General features: G+C 38.8%; 1 protein-coding gene across 1 annotated transcript in view; it reads left to right on the top strand.

The window, feature by feature from the left end:
• LOC127435255 (solute carrier family 41 member 2-like) overlaps positions 1–4754 on the top strand; it is a 32268-nt gene extending 27514 nt beyond the window's left edge. Inside the window, exon 11 of the mRNA XM_051688559.1 lies at positions 3449–4754. Coding sequence (XP_051544519.1) covers positions 3449–3634 — 186 coding nt within the window. The 3' untranslated portion in view covers positions 3635–4754. The remainder of the gene's footprint in view (positions 1–3448) is intronic.
• The last annotated feature ends 10592 nt before the right edge of the window (positions 4755–15346 follow it).

Below are 15346 nucleotides of genomic sequence, written 5' to 3'. Positions count from 1 at the left end.
GCAGGGGCTAATGGACTATGCTAACCAGCCAAACCTTGACCATGGTGGTAATAAACCTCAGTACTTAAAAAATAATAATAATATAAATAAAAACAATTTTATATATATATATATATATATATACACACACATACACGGTTGAAGTCAGAAGTTTACATACAACTTAGCCAAATACATTTAAATTTAGTTTTTTCACAATTCCTGACATTTAATCTTAGAAAACATTCCCTGTCTTAGGTCAGTTAGGATCACCATTTTAATCATATGAAATGTCAGAATTATAGTAGAGAGAATTATTTATTTTAGTTTTTTTTTCTTTCATCACATTCCCAGTGGGTCAGAAGTTTACATACAATTTGTTAGTATTTGGTAGCATTGCCTTTGAATTGTTTAGCTTGGGTCAAACATTTTGGGTAGCCTTCCACAAGCTTCTCACAATAAGTTGCTGGAATTTTGGCCCATTCCAGACAGAAGTCAGATCCAGAGTCAGGTTTGTAGGTCTCCTTGCTCGCACATGCTTTTTCGGTTCTGCCCACAAATTTTCAGATTGATTAATCCGATTGATGTTAGGGCTTTGTGATGGCCACTCCAATACCTTGACTTTGTTGTCCTTAAGCCATTTTGCCACAGCTTTGGTGGTATGCTTGGGGTCATTGTCCATTTGGAAGTCCCATTTGCGACCAAGCTTTAACTTCATGGCTGATGTCTTGAGATGTTGCTTCAATATATCCACATAATATTCCTTCCTCATGATGCCATCTATTTTGTGAAGTGTACCAGTCCCTCCTACAGCAAAGCACCCCTACAACATGATGCTGCCACCCCCATGCTTCACGGTTGGGATGGTGTTCTTCGGCTTGCAAGCCTCACCCTTTTTCCTCTAAACATAAGGATGGTCATTATGGCCAAAAAGTTCCATTTCTGTTTTATCAGACCAGAGGAAATTTCTCCAGAAAGTAAGATCTTTGTCCCCATGTGCACTTGCAAACTGTAGTATGCTTTTTTATGGCTGTTTTGGAGCAGTGGCTTCTTCCTTGCTGAGCAGCCTTTCAGGTTATGTCGATCTAGGACTTGTTTTACTGTGGATATAGATACTTGTCTACCTGTTTCCTCCAGCATCTTCACAAGGTCCTTTGCTGTTGTTCTGGGATTGATTTGCACTTTTCGCACAAAACTACGTTCATCTCTAGGAGACAGAATGCATCTCCTTCCTGAGTGGTATGATGGCTGCATGGTCCCATGGTATTTATACTTGCACACTATTGTTTGTACAGATGAACATGGTACCTTCCGGATTTTGGAAATTGCTCCCAAGGATGAACCAGACTTGTGGAGGTCCACAATTTTTTTCTGAGGTCTTTGCTAATTACTTTTGATTTTCCCATGATGTCAAGAAAAGAGACACTGAGTTTGAAGATAGGCATTAAAATACATCCACAGGTACACCTCCTATCAGAAGCTAATTGTCTAATTGTCTAAAGGTTTGACATAATTTTCTGGAATTTACCAAGCTGCTTAAAGGCATGGTTAACTTAGTGTATGTAAACTTCTGACCCACTGGAATTGTGATTTATAGTCAATTAAAAGTGAAACAATCTGTCTGTAAACAATTGCTGGAAAAATTACTTGTACAAGCACAAAGTAGATGTCCTAAACAACTTGCCAAAACTATAGTTTGCTAATATGAAATCTGTGGAGTGGTTAATAAATGCGTTTTAATGACTTAAACCTAAGTGTATGTAAACTTCTGACTTCAACTGTGTGTGTGTGTGTGTGTGTGTGTGTATATATATATATATATATATATATATATATATATATATATATATATATATATATATATATATATATACTACCGGTCCAAAGTTTTGAAACACTTACTCATTCTTTATTATAATTTATTTATTTTTTTATTTTTTATTTTTTTTCTTTCACATTTTAGAATAATAGTAAAGTCATCACAACTATGGAATAATAGAAATGGAAATATGGGAATTATGTTGTGACTAAACAAAATCCAAAATAAATCAAAACTGTGTTATATTTTAGCATCTTCAAAGTAGTCACCCTTTGCCTAGAATTTGCAGACATGTACTCTTGACATTTTCTCAACCAACTTCTTGAGGTATCACCCTGAGATGCTTTTTAAACAGTATTGAAGGAGTTCCCATCTATGTTGGGCACTTATTGGCTGCTTTCCATTATTATTTGGTCCAAGTCATCAATTTCAAAAACTTTTTTTATTTTTATTTTTTATTAAATTTTAGTTTTATAATGAAATAAATTAATATGTTGGCACAATTATATTTTTGTCTACAAAACTAATTTCAAACATTTAAGCATACGCCTTCAGATCAAAAGATTTTTAAGATCATTCAGTTATCCAAAACAGTCGTAATTGTTGAAAAATTATAACTAGAATTAGAATTCATTAAATATTGAAAGTCTTAAATAGTTACATTTATGAATAAAAGGCATTTGAAAACTACCAAAAATAAACAATGATGGTAAAAGTTCCCAAGTCAGTTTTAATGTGACCTTCATATAACAAAGAGATAATTGTTGATGTCTGTTCGTTAATTATGTCGACTATAAACATGTTCGCAATTAAAATAATTTTAACCTTAAAGGAATATTACAGGTTCAATACTAGTTAAGCTTAATTGACAGCCTTTGTAGCATAATGTTGAATTCCATAAAAATTAATTTCGACACGTCCCTTCTTTTCTTTAAAAAAAGCGAAAATCGAAGTTACAGTGAGGCACTTACAATGGAAGTGAATGACGCCAATTTTTGGAGGGTTTAAAGAAATTGGAAGCTTATAATTTTATCAAAGCACACAATAATTCTTCTGTTAAAACATTTGAATTATTTGTGTTGTAAAGTTCATCATTTTTACAGTCGTTTTAGGGTTTGTTGACATTACATCGTCATGGCAACAGAGTTGTATAATTGGATATAACTTAACACAGAAAAGGTTAGTAAGTGATTTTATCACACTAAAATCATGTCAGCATGCATATTGTTTATGTCTTGTGACTATACTTTTAAAATAGTATTTTAACGTTTACGGATGGAGCCAATTCACTTCCATTGTAAGTGCGACGGTCACATACATTGTAGACAGCATCACTGATTACAGTGGGAGCAATTTGCTTTTGACACAACACATCGTGTAACTTGCACAGCATAATTTTTTTCAACTCTTGTTCCACCATGACAATAATTTACCTGAAAGAGAAAATGGATGTTTTACATTAATGTCTGCTATAGCGCCCTTTGTGTCAATGCTGAGAATGCAACACATACTTGCTTTATAAATTGCATTTCAGAACACAGGTATCTTTAAAATCAAGCTTGCTTAGCTAAAATCCTTTGCGTTGACATTTTTTAATGTTTCGGGCCTTAAGACTCATCATGTTTTCTTATTGCCCCTCCTTCCTCGCAGGTGTTCTTGTTGCTTTGTATAGCAGACTGGATGGTTCACTCCATGTGGAAAAATGGAAAGGATCCGGACAGTTTTTCCATTCCATATCTAACAGCATTGGGGGATCTTTTGGGCACTGCTCTTTTGGCTCTCAGCTTCTACTTCTTGTGGATCATAGGGGACCGGGACAGCGATGTGGGTGACTAAAGGTGTTCTGCTCATCTCATCTGACCTTTGACCCACGGCTCAAAGTATTCCATACCTGGTATCCTCAACTCAGCTGATGCCTTTTATGGTTGCTGTCAGACCAATGGGATGCTATTTTTCTGCCATGATTTGGTCTGCCCTGATTAAGACTTCCTTACAATGTACTTTGCAGAGACAAACTATAAGCAGCCTTGAGGTCAACAAAGCAAATGTAGCATTTTTATGTCAGTTTTTGTGATGCTTCTTCAAGTGCCAGATGATTTATAAGCCGCATTGAGTGATTCAGCACTTTGTTGGATGCCATAAAAGATTTTGAGTGAACAGCTGAAGATTAAACGTCATTATCGGTTTAACAGGGTGATTTGGGTGGTATGAAAAGCATTGCATTTTAAACACTATGTATAATATAATAATGGAAGAACCAAAAACATACCCTATAAATAAAGTTAAGTACGATTGTCATGGTGTTTGTACATATTATTTATTTTTCCCTTTGTCTTTTTCTCCTGTCTGCCATCCTCTTTGTTTAACCCATATGCTCTTTTGAGCACCCTACACTTTGAGGCCAACTGGCACAACTTCCGTTTGTCTAATCAGAGCTCTCCAACATATTCTGTTCAAAGTATAGCTGCACAAAGTTTACCTAGCTAGTGCCAGATCAGTTCATATTAGCCTCTGTAATGCAGTCTGAAGAAAGTTTAAAAGTATTGCTTTTTATTGCTTAATAGCTTAGAATAATGAATGAGTATACATGAAAACTGCTTTGAGTAAAGGGATAGACTCTTTAAACTGCACATCCAGAGAGAAAAATCTATCTGACTCTTGAGTAACGCCCAAAATGGATTTCTTTTTGGCTTTCATATCTGCGTATTTTATGCTCTCGTGACATGAATGTAACTCAAACTGAAATGGGATGAATGTGCCACAAAACAGTTCTTGGAATCGCACATCTATATTTCTTGTATGTGTAAAAAAAAAATTGTATGTTCTAAGGTGCCATCAAAATAGATTTTCTACGAGGGAAAAAAGAGTTTATACTGGCATCAATGGAGGATTCTTAGTAAATTTTTTGCCATGCTTTTTTGATACTCAAATGTTTAATAAAAGTTTATGTCCAATATCTGTCAGAGTCTGATATTAATTATTTTCCCCCAGCACATACCTCAGACTCCTGAGGATACGCATTCTTAATTAATTATGTCAAGTTTACTTACCTGTTTATGTAATGTCTTGCCAACTGCAAGGATGCAAAAAAGCCTCTTGTGCTTTACTGTTTTACGAGAAAGCTGTTTGTGTTAGCCCAGATTAAAGGTATAGTTCCTTTAATTTATGTTCCAACAAAGGGAACTTTTGATATTTGCTTGCTGTGTTAAATTGAGAGCCATAAAACGCAAATGTTTTTTTTTTAAGTTTATGACAAAGAGTGCTGCCAAAAATATAGTTCAGACACATCAAAGAGTTTAAAAATTTGCACACCAATGTTTATACATGTTAGCAATTTTGTCAAACCAAGCTTTTAAAATACTCAAAACATATTTTTATAATTGTATATTCACTGTAAATGCATTTTAGTGGCCTTTCACACATTAGCATGTCTTTTGTGGGTTGATATTTATTGTATTGCCTTTTAATATAGTCTATTAAAGACTATTAAATGTGACAAGAGTTTGCACTCAAGTGTGTATGCTAGTTTTGTGTTTACATAGATTTTTCGAGATATCACTTATGGTTCTTTGTTGACGTGTAGTATATTCCTGCCAACAGTCTAAAACAAAAGACCCCTATATGTGTGTTTGAGTGTTTTGAGAGTCTAGACAGACCCCGTTAATGATGAATGTTGAACTCTCTTGTCTTCAGGGTTTAATGGGGGTTATTTGAGCAGTGTGGTGGATTGGGAGCCCTGAAATTTGAGCCTTCTCATAAATGGCCCCCATGTTGAGCCAGAGGGACCAAGCTCTTACATATTGACACCCCATTAAAGCAGACCCAGACTCAAATATTTTTGGAGGCACATTGCATCTGCACAGTACTGTACCATGAACCCACATGTTCACCACTAACAACAGCTCATATCAAGCCCTTCTGGTTTACTGCTGACAAAACTTGGTTTGATTTTGTGGGACTATGTTATTCTAGTCTGGAAAATCCAGATAAATCCAGTTTATGGTAGTAGCTGGTTTTGCAAGGTTTCTAGATGGTCCAGTCTGGCTTGGATGGTTCATCAGATGGACAACCAACATTTGGACCTGGTTTAGACCTGGTAGACCGTCATGGTCAAGTTTGATAGAGCTGGTAAGACACCATGGACCAGCAAGAACCAGCTACCATGTGGCCACTTTTCACTTTTGTTAAATTCCCAGTGAATAAAATGAAGTCCTCTGCCATTTTGCTCGGAAATATCTCAGATTGCAGACAAAAAATAGGTTTTGGAACCCTTTGGCATTTTCTAGTTTTCTGCATTAATTGGTCATAAAATGTGATCTCAACTTCATCATATTCACAAGTAGACAAGCACATTGTGCTTAAGCGAACAACACAAACAATTATAATCTTTCATGTCTTTATTGAACACATTCCGTTAAACATTCACAGTGCTGTGGAAAAAGTAAGTGAACCCTTGGATTTAATAATGGGTTGATTCTCCTTTGGCAGCAATAACCTCAACCAAGCATTTCCGGTAGCTGCGGATTAGACCTGCACAACGTTTAGAAGGAATTTTTAACCATTCTTCCTTACAGAACTGCTTCAGCTCAGCCATATTCTTAGGATGTCTGGTGTGAACAGCTCTTTTGAAGTCATTCCACAGCATCTCTGTTGGGTTAAGGTCTGGGCTCTGACTGGGCCACTCCAAAAGGTGGATTTTCTTTTTTTGAAGCCATTCTGTAGTGGATTTACTTCCATGTTAAGGGTCATTCACCTGCTGCATCACCCAACTTCTACTGAGCTTCAGCTTGCACACAGCCACCCTGACATAATCCTGTAGGATCTTGATAAACTTGGGAATTTATTTTTCCCTCGATGGCAAGCGGTCCAGGCCCCGAAGCAGCAGGCTCCCTCACTGTATTTTACCATTGGAATTATGTTTTTTTTTTTTTTTTTTTTGGTATACGGTGCCCTTTTAATGCCATACATAGTGCTGTGTGTTCTTTCCAAATAATTTAACCTTAGTTTCATCATTCCACAAACCATGTTCCCAGTAGCATTGTGGAGTGTCAAGGTGGTCTATGGCAAACTTCAGACACGCAGCAATGTTTTGCTGGAAATCAGTGGCTTTTTCGTGGTGTCCTGCCATGGGCACCATGCCTGTTTAATGTTTTCCGTATAGTAGACTCATGAACAGAGATGTTAACCTGTTCCAATTATTCCTCTTAAGTCTTAGGCTGTCACTCAAGGGTTCTTTTTTACCTCACTGAGCATTCTGTGCCCTTTGAGTCATCTTGGCTGGACAGCCACTTCTAGCTAGAGTAGCCACAGTACTAAACCTGGGTTAGTCTCCATTTATAGACAATTTGTCTAACTGCGGACAGATGAATACTAAGCTCTTCGAAATAATTTTGTAACCCTCTCCAGCTTTATTCAAAGCTACAATTTTTGGTCATTGGTCTACTGAGATCTGAGGTCTCTTTTTTTGTGAGGCATGGTCCATGTAATCAGATGCTTCTTGTGAACAGCAAACTCAAAATGTTTGAGTGCTTTTTATAATTCAAAGTAGCTCTAACCCACACCTCCAATCTCGTTTCATTAATTGGATGCCAGGTTTGCTAAATAAGACTCTAATTAGCTTTTGTTGACGTCATTAGCCTAGGGGTTCACATACTTTTTCCAACCTACACTGTGAATGTTTTAATGATGTATTCAGTATGTACAACAACAATACAATAATTTGTGTGTTAGTTGAAACAGATTGTGTTTGTTCATTATTGTAACTTAGATGAAGATCAAACCAGATTTTTAGATTTGAATTCCAAAGGGTTCACATACTTTTTCTTGCCACTGTAAGTACTTGTTTGATGTATGTTAATTTCATCCTCTTTGTCTTATTATTCAACTGTGTGAGAGAAAGATGCTTCCCAATTTAGATGAAAGATGTCAGTGGTTTTCATCTTCTGTCATGCTTAGTCCACCAACAGAGAGAGAGAGAGAGAGGGAGAGAGAGCGGTTTCTGCCGTTCAGGTGTGAAATTTTTTCGTGGCTGCAGCTAAAGCACAAAGTTGAAGGAGTTCAACTGTTGAGCAAATGGATTATGATGGATTAATCAACTATATAGAACTGAGCAACACTGCTTAAGGAAATCTTCTCAGCTGTGATTTAACAACAACCAATTTCATCCGTGGGAATTAAAGAACACTTGAGTTCATATATCTTGCAAGACTTTTGGTTGGGTTTAGAGCTCAGAGATTTTACAGATGATGGGGTGAAGCTCATGAAAACTGTCAAGAAATCTCCAGAAATAAAATAAGAAACCATATTTTGCATACTAAAATGTATATTTACGATTAACTTTTTTGCATCGTCACAGTAATTTTATGACAATTCCCCAAGGGAACGAAATCCAATTTCCCACCAGAATTATCATTTTAGCCCTTCAAAAGTTAGAAAATGACAGAGAGCTGTTGCCAACTCGCCCTTGCACGTGTTCTATGGGAAACCTCAAAACCTATTGCAATGCCAAGCTTGATGTGGCTAAAGGACTCGGCTCTAATTGAGAGGATGAACTTCGCCCCAGAGGAGGGAGGGGTGGCGAAAGGAGCAAAGGAAGTGAAGTGGTGTATTCTAAGCACGAAGGAGGCCACACTGAGAGGTTATGGTTGAGGGTGGAGGATTCTAGGAGGAGACCGTAGCAGGTGCAGTAACTAGCTAAATTGCACATTCAGCAAGGAAAAATTAAGAGTCAGGATTTTCGTTGAGAAGTTGTTCTTTTGGTTGCTATCTCCGTCTTGACACCAAAGTGACAAGCCTTTCACTCCGAAGTGAAAAGACCCTAAACCAATCTCTCTTCACAGAGAAGTGTCACTCATTTGTCTGGCAACCCCTTAACACACAGATTTCTTCTGTTTTCTGTTGACGTGATGATCTGTTGCACTTACACTGGCGGCCAAAAGTTTGGAATAATGTAAAGATTTTGCTCTTATGGAAAGAAATTGGTACTTTTATTCACCAAAGTGGCATTCAACTGATCATAATATATAGTCAGGACATTAATAATGTGAAAAATTACTATTACAATTAGAAAAAACATTTTTTTAGAACTTCTTAAACTACTTCAAAGTGTTCTCCATGTGCAGCAATGACAGCTTTGCAGATCCTTGGCATTCTAGCTGTCAGATTGTCCAGATACTCAGGTGACATTTCACCCCACACTTCACTTGCCATAGATGTGGCTGTCTTGTCGGGCACTTCTCACGCACCTTACATTCTAGCTGTCAGATTGTCCAGATACTCAGGTGACATTTAACCTCACGCTTCCTGTAGCACTTGCCATAGATGTGGCAAGTCTTGTCGGGCACTTCTCACGCATCTCACATTCTAGATGATCCCACAAAAGCTCAATGGAGTTAAGATCCATAGCACTCTTTTCCAGTTATCTGTTGTCCAATGTCTGTGTTTCTTTGCCCACTCTAACCTTTTCTTTTTTTTTTTTCTGTTTCAAAAGTGACTTTTTCTTTGCAATTCTTCCCATAAGGCCTGCACCCCTGAGTCTTCTCTTTACTGTTGTACATGAAACTGGTGTCGAGCGGGTAGAATTCAATGAAGCTGTCAGCTGAGGACATGTGAGACATCTATTTCTCAAACTAGAGACTCTGATGTACTGATCCTCTTGTTTAGATCGGGCCTGGGCCTTCAACATCTCTTTCTGTCCTTGTTAGAGCCAGTTGTCCTTTGTCTTTGAAGACTGTAGTGTACACCTTTGTATGACATCTTCAGTTTTTTGGCAATTTCGAGCATTGTATAGCCTTCATTCCTCAAAACAATGACTGACTGACGAGTTTCTAGAGAAAGCTGTTTCTTTTTTTGCCATTTTTGACTTAATATTGACCTTAAGACATGCCAGTCTATTGCATACTGTGGCAACTCAAAAACAAACACAAAGACAATGTTAAGCTTCATTTAACAAACCAAATAGCTTTCAGATGTGTTTGATATAATGGCAAGTGATTTTCTAGTACCAAATTAACAATTTAGCATGATTACTCAAGGATAAGGTGTTGGAGTGACGGCTGCTGGAAATGGGGCCTGTCTAGATTTGATAAAAAATGAATTTTTTCCAATAGTGATTGTGCTGTTTTTTTTACATCAGTAATGTCCTGACTATACTTTGTGATCAGTTGAATGCCACTTTGGTGAATTAAAGTACCAATTTCCTTCCGAAACAGCAAAATCTGTACATTATTCCAAACTTTTGGCCGCCAGTGTATGTGGCACGAATTTTTGTGTTTCCTCTTGCATCAAAGCTTCAAAGGCCCTACTTCTAATCTCCCTGGGATATAGCGGGACTTTCGTATAACCAGGCACATCTGGCCTCACCACAAGAGCTGGGAGGCCCTTCCAGCACCACAAGGTCAGGCATTTTGTAAAAACTTCAAAAACATTTGCAGAAATTCATAGCAGAGACTTAAAAAAATGGTGTTCTGTGGCCCAGTATCGAGTGATATGTTTTGGGCACCGAAACATACTGTATGCAAGTATGTGAGTGTGGACGCTTTTGTGTTGTTGTAACGTTGAACGTCTACTGTGAGTTTCCTCTCTCAAGCCTACTGTCATGGCAGAGCCACAGTTTGAAGAGAATATTGCTGAGCAGTAAGGTAAAGTCAATATACAGTATTTATAGCAACTTACCTGAATAATAACACATCCAGTTTAATTGCATAGACTTTTGAAGGTAACTCTATTGCCCCATTGAGAACTGAGGTTTGTTACCGCCACAGTAATGCAAGAAGGAATATTAAGCAGGTTCAGCTATTGCGTTGACAGTGCGTTGGCCATGGGCCATGGGCTCTATGTATACATACTTACCTACGCAGACCCGAGCACTTGGCCGACACATTGACAACACACGGTCTGGTTAAAACATATTAATGTGCGTTCTAGCGTTACATTGGCAGTAACAAACCTCTTATGAATTGTGGAATTTCAGAGCGTGACAACACACGAAATCGAGCTTTCATAACTGTCTCTTTGTGTCTCTTTGGGCTTAAAGGCCAATGTATACTTCTGTTGTTTGTGTTGCCGATCGTTCTACACACAGAATGCATGACACAAATTTAGTCATCAGCACATTCTGCAGAGACTGTCTGCGCGTGGCCCAAATTTACTCAACATGTGCATGCGCCTACTGCTGACTTATTAAAAAAGAGTATCACAAAGCAGTCATTATGCGCATATGTTGAATGCGTTCAGATTCACTCGCTGTCAAAAGAGTATTCTTTGAAAGGCAACGCAGTCGACCGGGCACGATCCAATATGGAACGCAGAAAAACTATGTATACTCGGGCATTAAAGCCCTAGGCATGCTTCCATTTTGATGCGAACGCTCAGCGCCTGAGTACATTTGAACATCTCCGGATGTTTACCGGCGATCAGATCCTCTTCTAGCGCTTCTTCGTGACAGCAATGGCTCAAAATATGAGTGTTGCCAACTTGTGGACCCACTAATTAGTGCAAACAACTCCAGGCGCATGTGCATTCTGCGCGTTCAAAGACGCACGGTTAGAAAAATCGGGCTGTGTGTTCAGTGCTCGCGTACTCTGCTGATGGCGAGATTTGCATAATGTGTCCTGTATGTGGACGCCCATTGTACAAAGGGGCCTCAATTTGTTCCTGGGAGGCAGCAGATGCCCTAACCCCACCCCCACCCTAATCCTAACCATATGGAGCCAGTAAGGCTGAGTACCCTACAAGGAACAACCAGAGGCATCTTTCTCCCATTGCGTACATGGACGCTCGCGTCTGACTGAAGTATACTTTGGGCTTAACAATAAAGGATCTGGTAGTACACTAGATGGTCAAAAGTATGTGTCACCCCCTTCTACTTAACGGTTTTGCCGATTTCAGATATACCCTTTACTGGTTCACAAAATCAAGTATACAGCCATACAATCTCCTTAGGCAAAACTTTTTAAAAGAATGGAGCATACTTTTTCTATTCCAGCAGGTATGTATCAGAAGGAAAATGTATGTACTTCTATAGATTGAGAGTAAAATGCTGGAAACCATGCAGGTGACAAGGAACCAGGGGCGGACAGGGCATCGGGAGCACCAGGCGTTTTCCCGGTGGGTAATTTGGGTCGGCTCGCTGCTGCAAGTACCGGCCCATCCTACAAGCCATTTAGGCGGTCGTCCTGACAACATGCCCATGCAGACCCCTTAACAAAGCGAAAATTCAATAAAATCTGCAAGGAAAGGCAGTACAATGGATTTTATTTTGAAATTACATACACATTGGAGTTTATATCCTTATGAACAATATATCTTTGTACCTCGTGGACCTCATTGTTTGAAATAAAAATCACAATAATGGTGACCACCAAAAACAACATATTAAGTATAAGATGATCTCTGAATAATCACAAAATGACAAAAAACTGCAAGTTACAACAACTACAATAACAGCAGCATAAATAAAATCGGCAAAAAGTAAAGCTATGAGCAGTACATAGTCATTTGCATAATTTATTCATACCGCAAAGCATTACTGGGAGCAGAAGTGTGGCTTGCTGAATAATGCTCACACCTGATAAAAATGCAGAAAATAAGCCATGAACAATATTACTTTTTGGCTATTTGAGTCTTTGAGGCTTACTTTGTTTAAAGGATTGCAGAAACAGCGCTTGTCAAAGCATAGGGCTTTTTATTTTTTCTCAAGAATAATCTGGGGAAGGAATTAAAACACTGCAGATAAAAAGATGCAACAAACTCACATAGAGGGAAAATATTAGCAATTAATCTGCAAAATATCTACAAAGATCTACACTTTAATCAATCAAACACTTTGATCTTGACCTTCTTTATGTGCACGTGGTCATAAAGATCATCTACTGTGATGTTGGAATGATGAGCTAGATGCACATTAGGCAGGAGAGCACATCCTCTGGAGCTGTCAGCGTTGACTCTCTGAATGGTGTCTGTGGGGTAGGAGTGTGGAGATGGTGATTTTTGCATTGGGACAGGTCTCGATAGCCTTTTCTGCCACTCTGCAGACCAACTGCCCAACCCTCTCCTGCTCTGCTCTCAGGTCGTTGGTGCCTGTGTGGATGATGATGTGGGAAGGTGTGCCAAAGCTGGGGTTGGTGAGTACTCTGAGGGCATCACTAGTTTTTGGGCACCAGAGTTTTTTGCTTTTGCCACCTGGAAAGAGCATTTCCCATTGGAGTCCATGAGGATGGCAATTTCAGCCTCTGTATTTTGTGGCTGTGGTCTCTCTGCAGGGTGTGGCTGTTGTGTTATTTTGGTGTTCTTCACCTGGTTTGCGAGGGGTTGCATGTATGTCAGCATCACTTTGGTTGCTGCTGGTCTGTGGGGGATTGGTGGGTGGCAGTGGAGTGCTGGGGGTTGATTGTGGAGAAGTGGAGGAGGGCAGAGGAGGCTTGGTCTTTGGGACATTTAGAGGGGTAGAGGAACACCTCATCTGTGTTCTTAAGGTCTCTGTCTTTGTGTCCCTCTGTTCCAGCTCTGCTTTGAATCCAGTGAACTCTCGTTTGAAGTCCTCTTTCATTTCAAAATGTTCCTTCTCCATTATATGTTTCAGATCTGTGAATTATTTTTTGAGTGTGTCTCTGTCATGGGAAAGGGTGTTAATTTCCCCCTTTAGTTCTTGAATGGACATTTTCAGCTGATTTCTTATTTGGCAGAGCTAAAAGTTGCTGGGTGTCTTTGGTGGTGGTAGCCTGGGCATGAATTTAGTCACTCAGCTCCACTATTTCCTCTTCCAACAGTCCTAAACCTTGTTGTAGTTGAGCAACTGTGTTGTGGAGGTTTGAGTTTCGGGGGAGGATGCTGTTCTTTGTTTCTTCTGGAGTGGTCCTTTCCTCTGTGCTGGCATGGTGAGAGGACTCAGTTTGTTTGTTGTGTTCTGATGTCCCAGAAATTGGGATTTGCTTGTGGGAGTTTGCTCCCTCCCTTTCCACCATTTCCTTTAGGGAATGGTAGGTATGTTCAGTGAGTGCCGCATCATTTCCCTGCACCATAACAGTCCCATTTTGATAAAAGTTGACTGTTTTCCGGGTTCATGGTCTGCCTTTATAAATTCCATTCTTTTTAAAATGTTCAAAAAGTGTGCAGAAAGCTGTGTGCCAGATTGTTGGTCTTTCTGTGTAGAAAATCAGATTGGTTGATTTTGCCCTTGCTGTGTGATGTCTTTTTTTTTTTTAATGGCCTTTTGGCTTTAATGGGATAGGGAAAGTAGAGATGTGACAGGAAATGAGAGGGAGAAGAGTGTGAATGGGATCGGGAAAGGACCTCACGAGCCCGGACTCGAACTCGGGTCACCCGCAAAGCATCAGCACCACATGTCATGAACACAGCCTGCTAGGTTACGGCTCTGACATGATGTGTCTTTTAACAGGGTCTCAGGGTTTTCTTTTTGTGTTTTAAGTTTGTGTTGTTGTCTGCTCTTCTCAAACTGGACATCTGTAGGGTAATCAAAGGTGTGAGCCCCCAAGGCTGATGTTGCCATAACACTACAGTTCACACATCTTTGATGTTCAGGGCAATAGCTCCACAAGCCAAGCAGAAGGCGTGAAGGCCAACTGTCCTCTGCTATTGTTCTTTTGAGTTAGTGTAGCATGTAACTTTTGGCCAGGTTGTTGTAAAGTTTGTACTTGTTTGTAAAGTTGTAAAAGTTTTCCTTTTAATTTAACTCTATCTTCCAACTTGTTTGTATAAATATATATTTGGTGGATAAGAGCTCTTATTTGCTTACCTCTATCAGAGGGCAGGTTGAAGGCCTCTGTTAGTTTGTTTTAAATTTCTTCAGTCTTTTCTTTGTTTTTGTCTCTGTTGTGGTTTTCAAGATTCTTCTTTTAGTTAAATTAGTTTTCAAATAGGTTAATCCTTCTTTATATTCCACTGAAGTTTGGGTGTAGTTCCTTATTCCTCGGATTTAGTTGTTTTCTTGCTTCTTATGTCCTGTGATAGGATTCTCTCCAGTGTGATGTTCTTCAGTGTAGTGTTTCACAGGTTTCCCTTGTTTTCCAAAGTATTTGTTGCAGAATTTCTTAGCTGTTTAGAGTGACAGAGTTTGTGTTCACCATTATATTTGTGCTAAACTTTGTGTTTTTCTTAGGTTTACCTCAAGAAAAAAACTCAAGAAAGTTCAGGAGCTCATGTTGTGCATGACCTCTCTCTCTCTCTCTCTCTCTCTCTCTCTCTCTCATATATATATATAATATTATTATACTTGTTGTTTCCACAACCTCATATTAAGACAATAGTTTATTTGCACTTCTAGACAATAGTTGAAAGGTAATAAAGATCTTTAAAATCTGTGAAGAAATGCTGACTTGTCACAGCACCTAAAATACACACTTTCCCTTGTACTTTCATGAAAAGGAAAAAAAAGTTTTCGGACATGTTATTTGTCTGAGCTATAAAGTGCTTATTTTTAGTGCTTTCTCTAAAAAATAGCCTCATCACATTTACAGTGGTTTTATATGTTTTAAAGTTATGACAATTTTTGCACTGGTGTGGCCCGTTGTCATGACTAGCAGTCAATAG

Source organism: Myxocyprinus asiaticus, chromosome 45 (assembly GCF_019703515.2).
Source record: "Myxocyprinus asiaticus isolate MX2 ecotype Aquarium Trade chromosome 45, UBuf_Myxa_2, whole genome shotgun sequence".
NCBI lineage: Eukaryota > Metazoa > Chordata > Actinopteri > Cypriniformes > Catostomidae > Myxocyprinus > Myxocyprinus asiaticus.
Note: the sequence above shows the minus strand (reverse complement) of the source record. Positions and strands in the feature narration are given on the sequence as shown.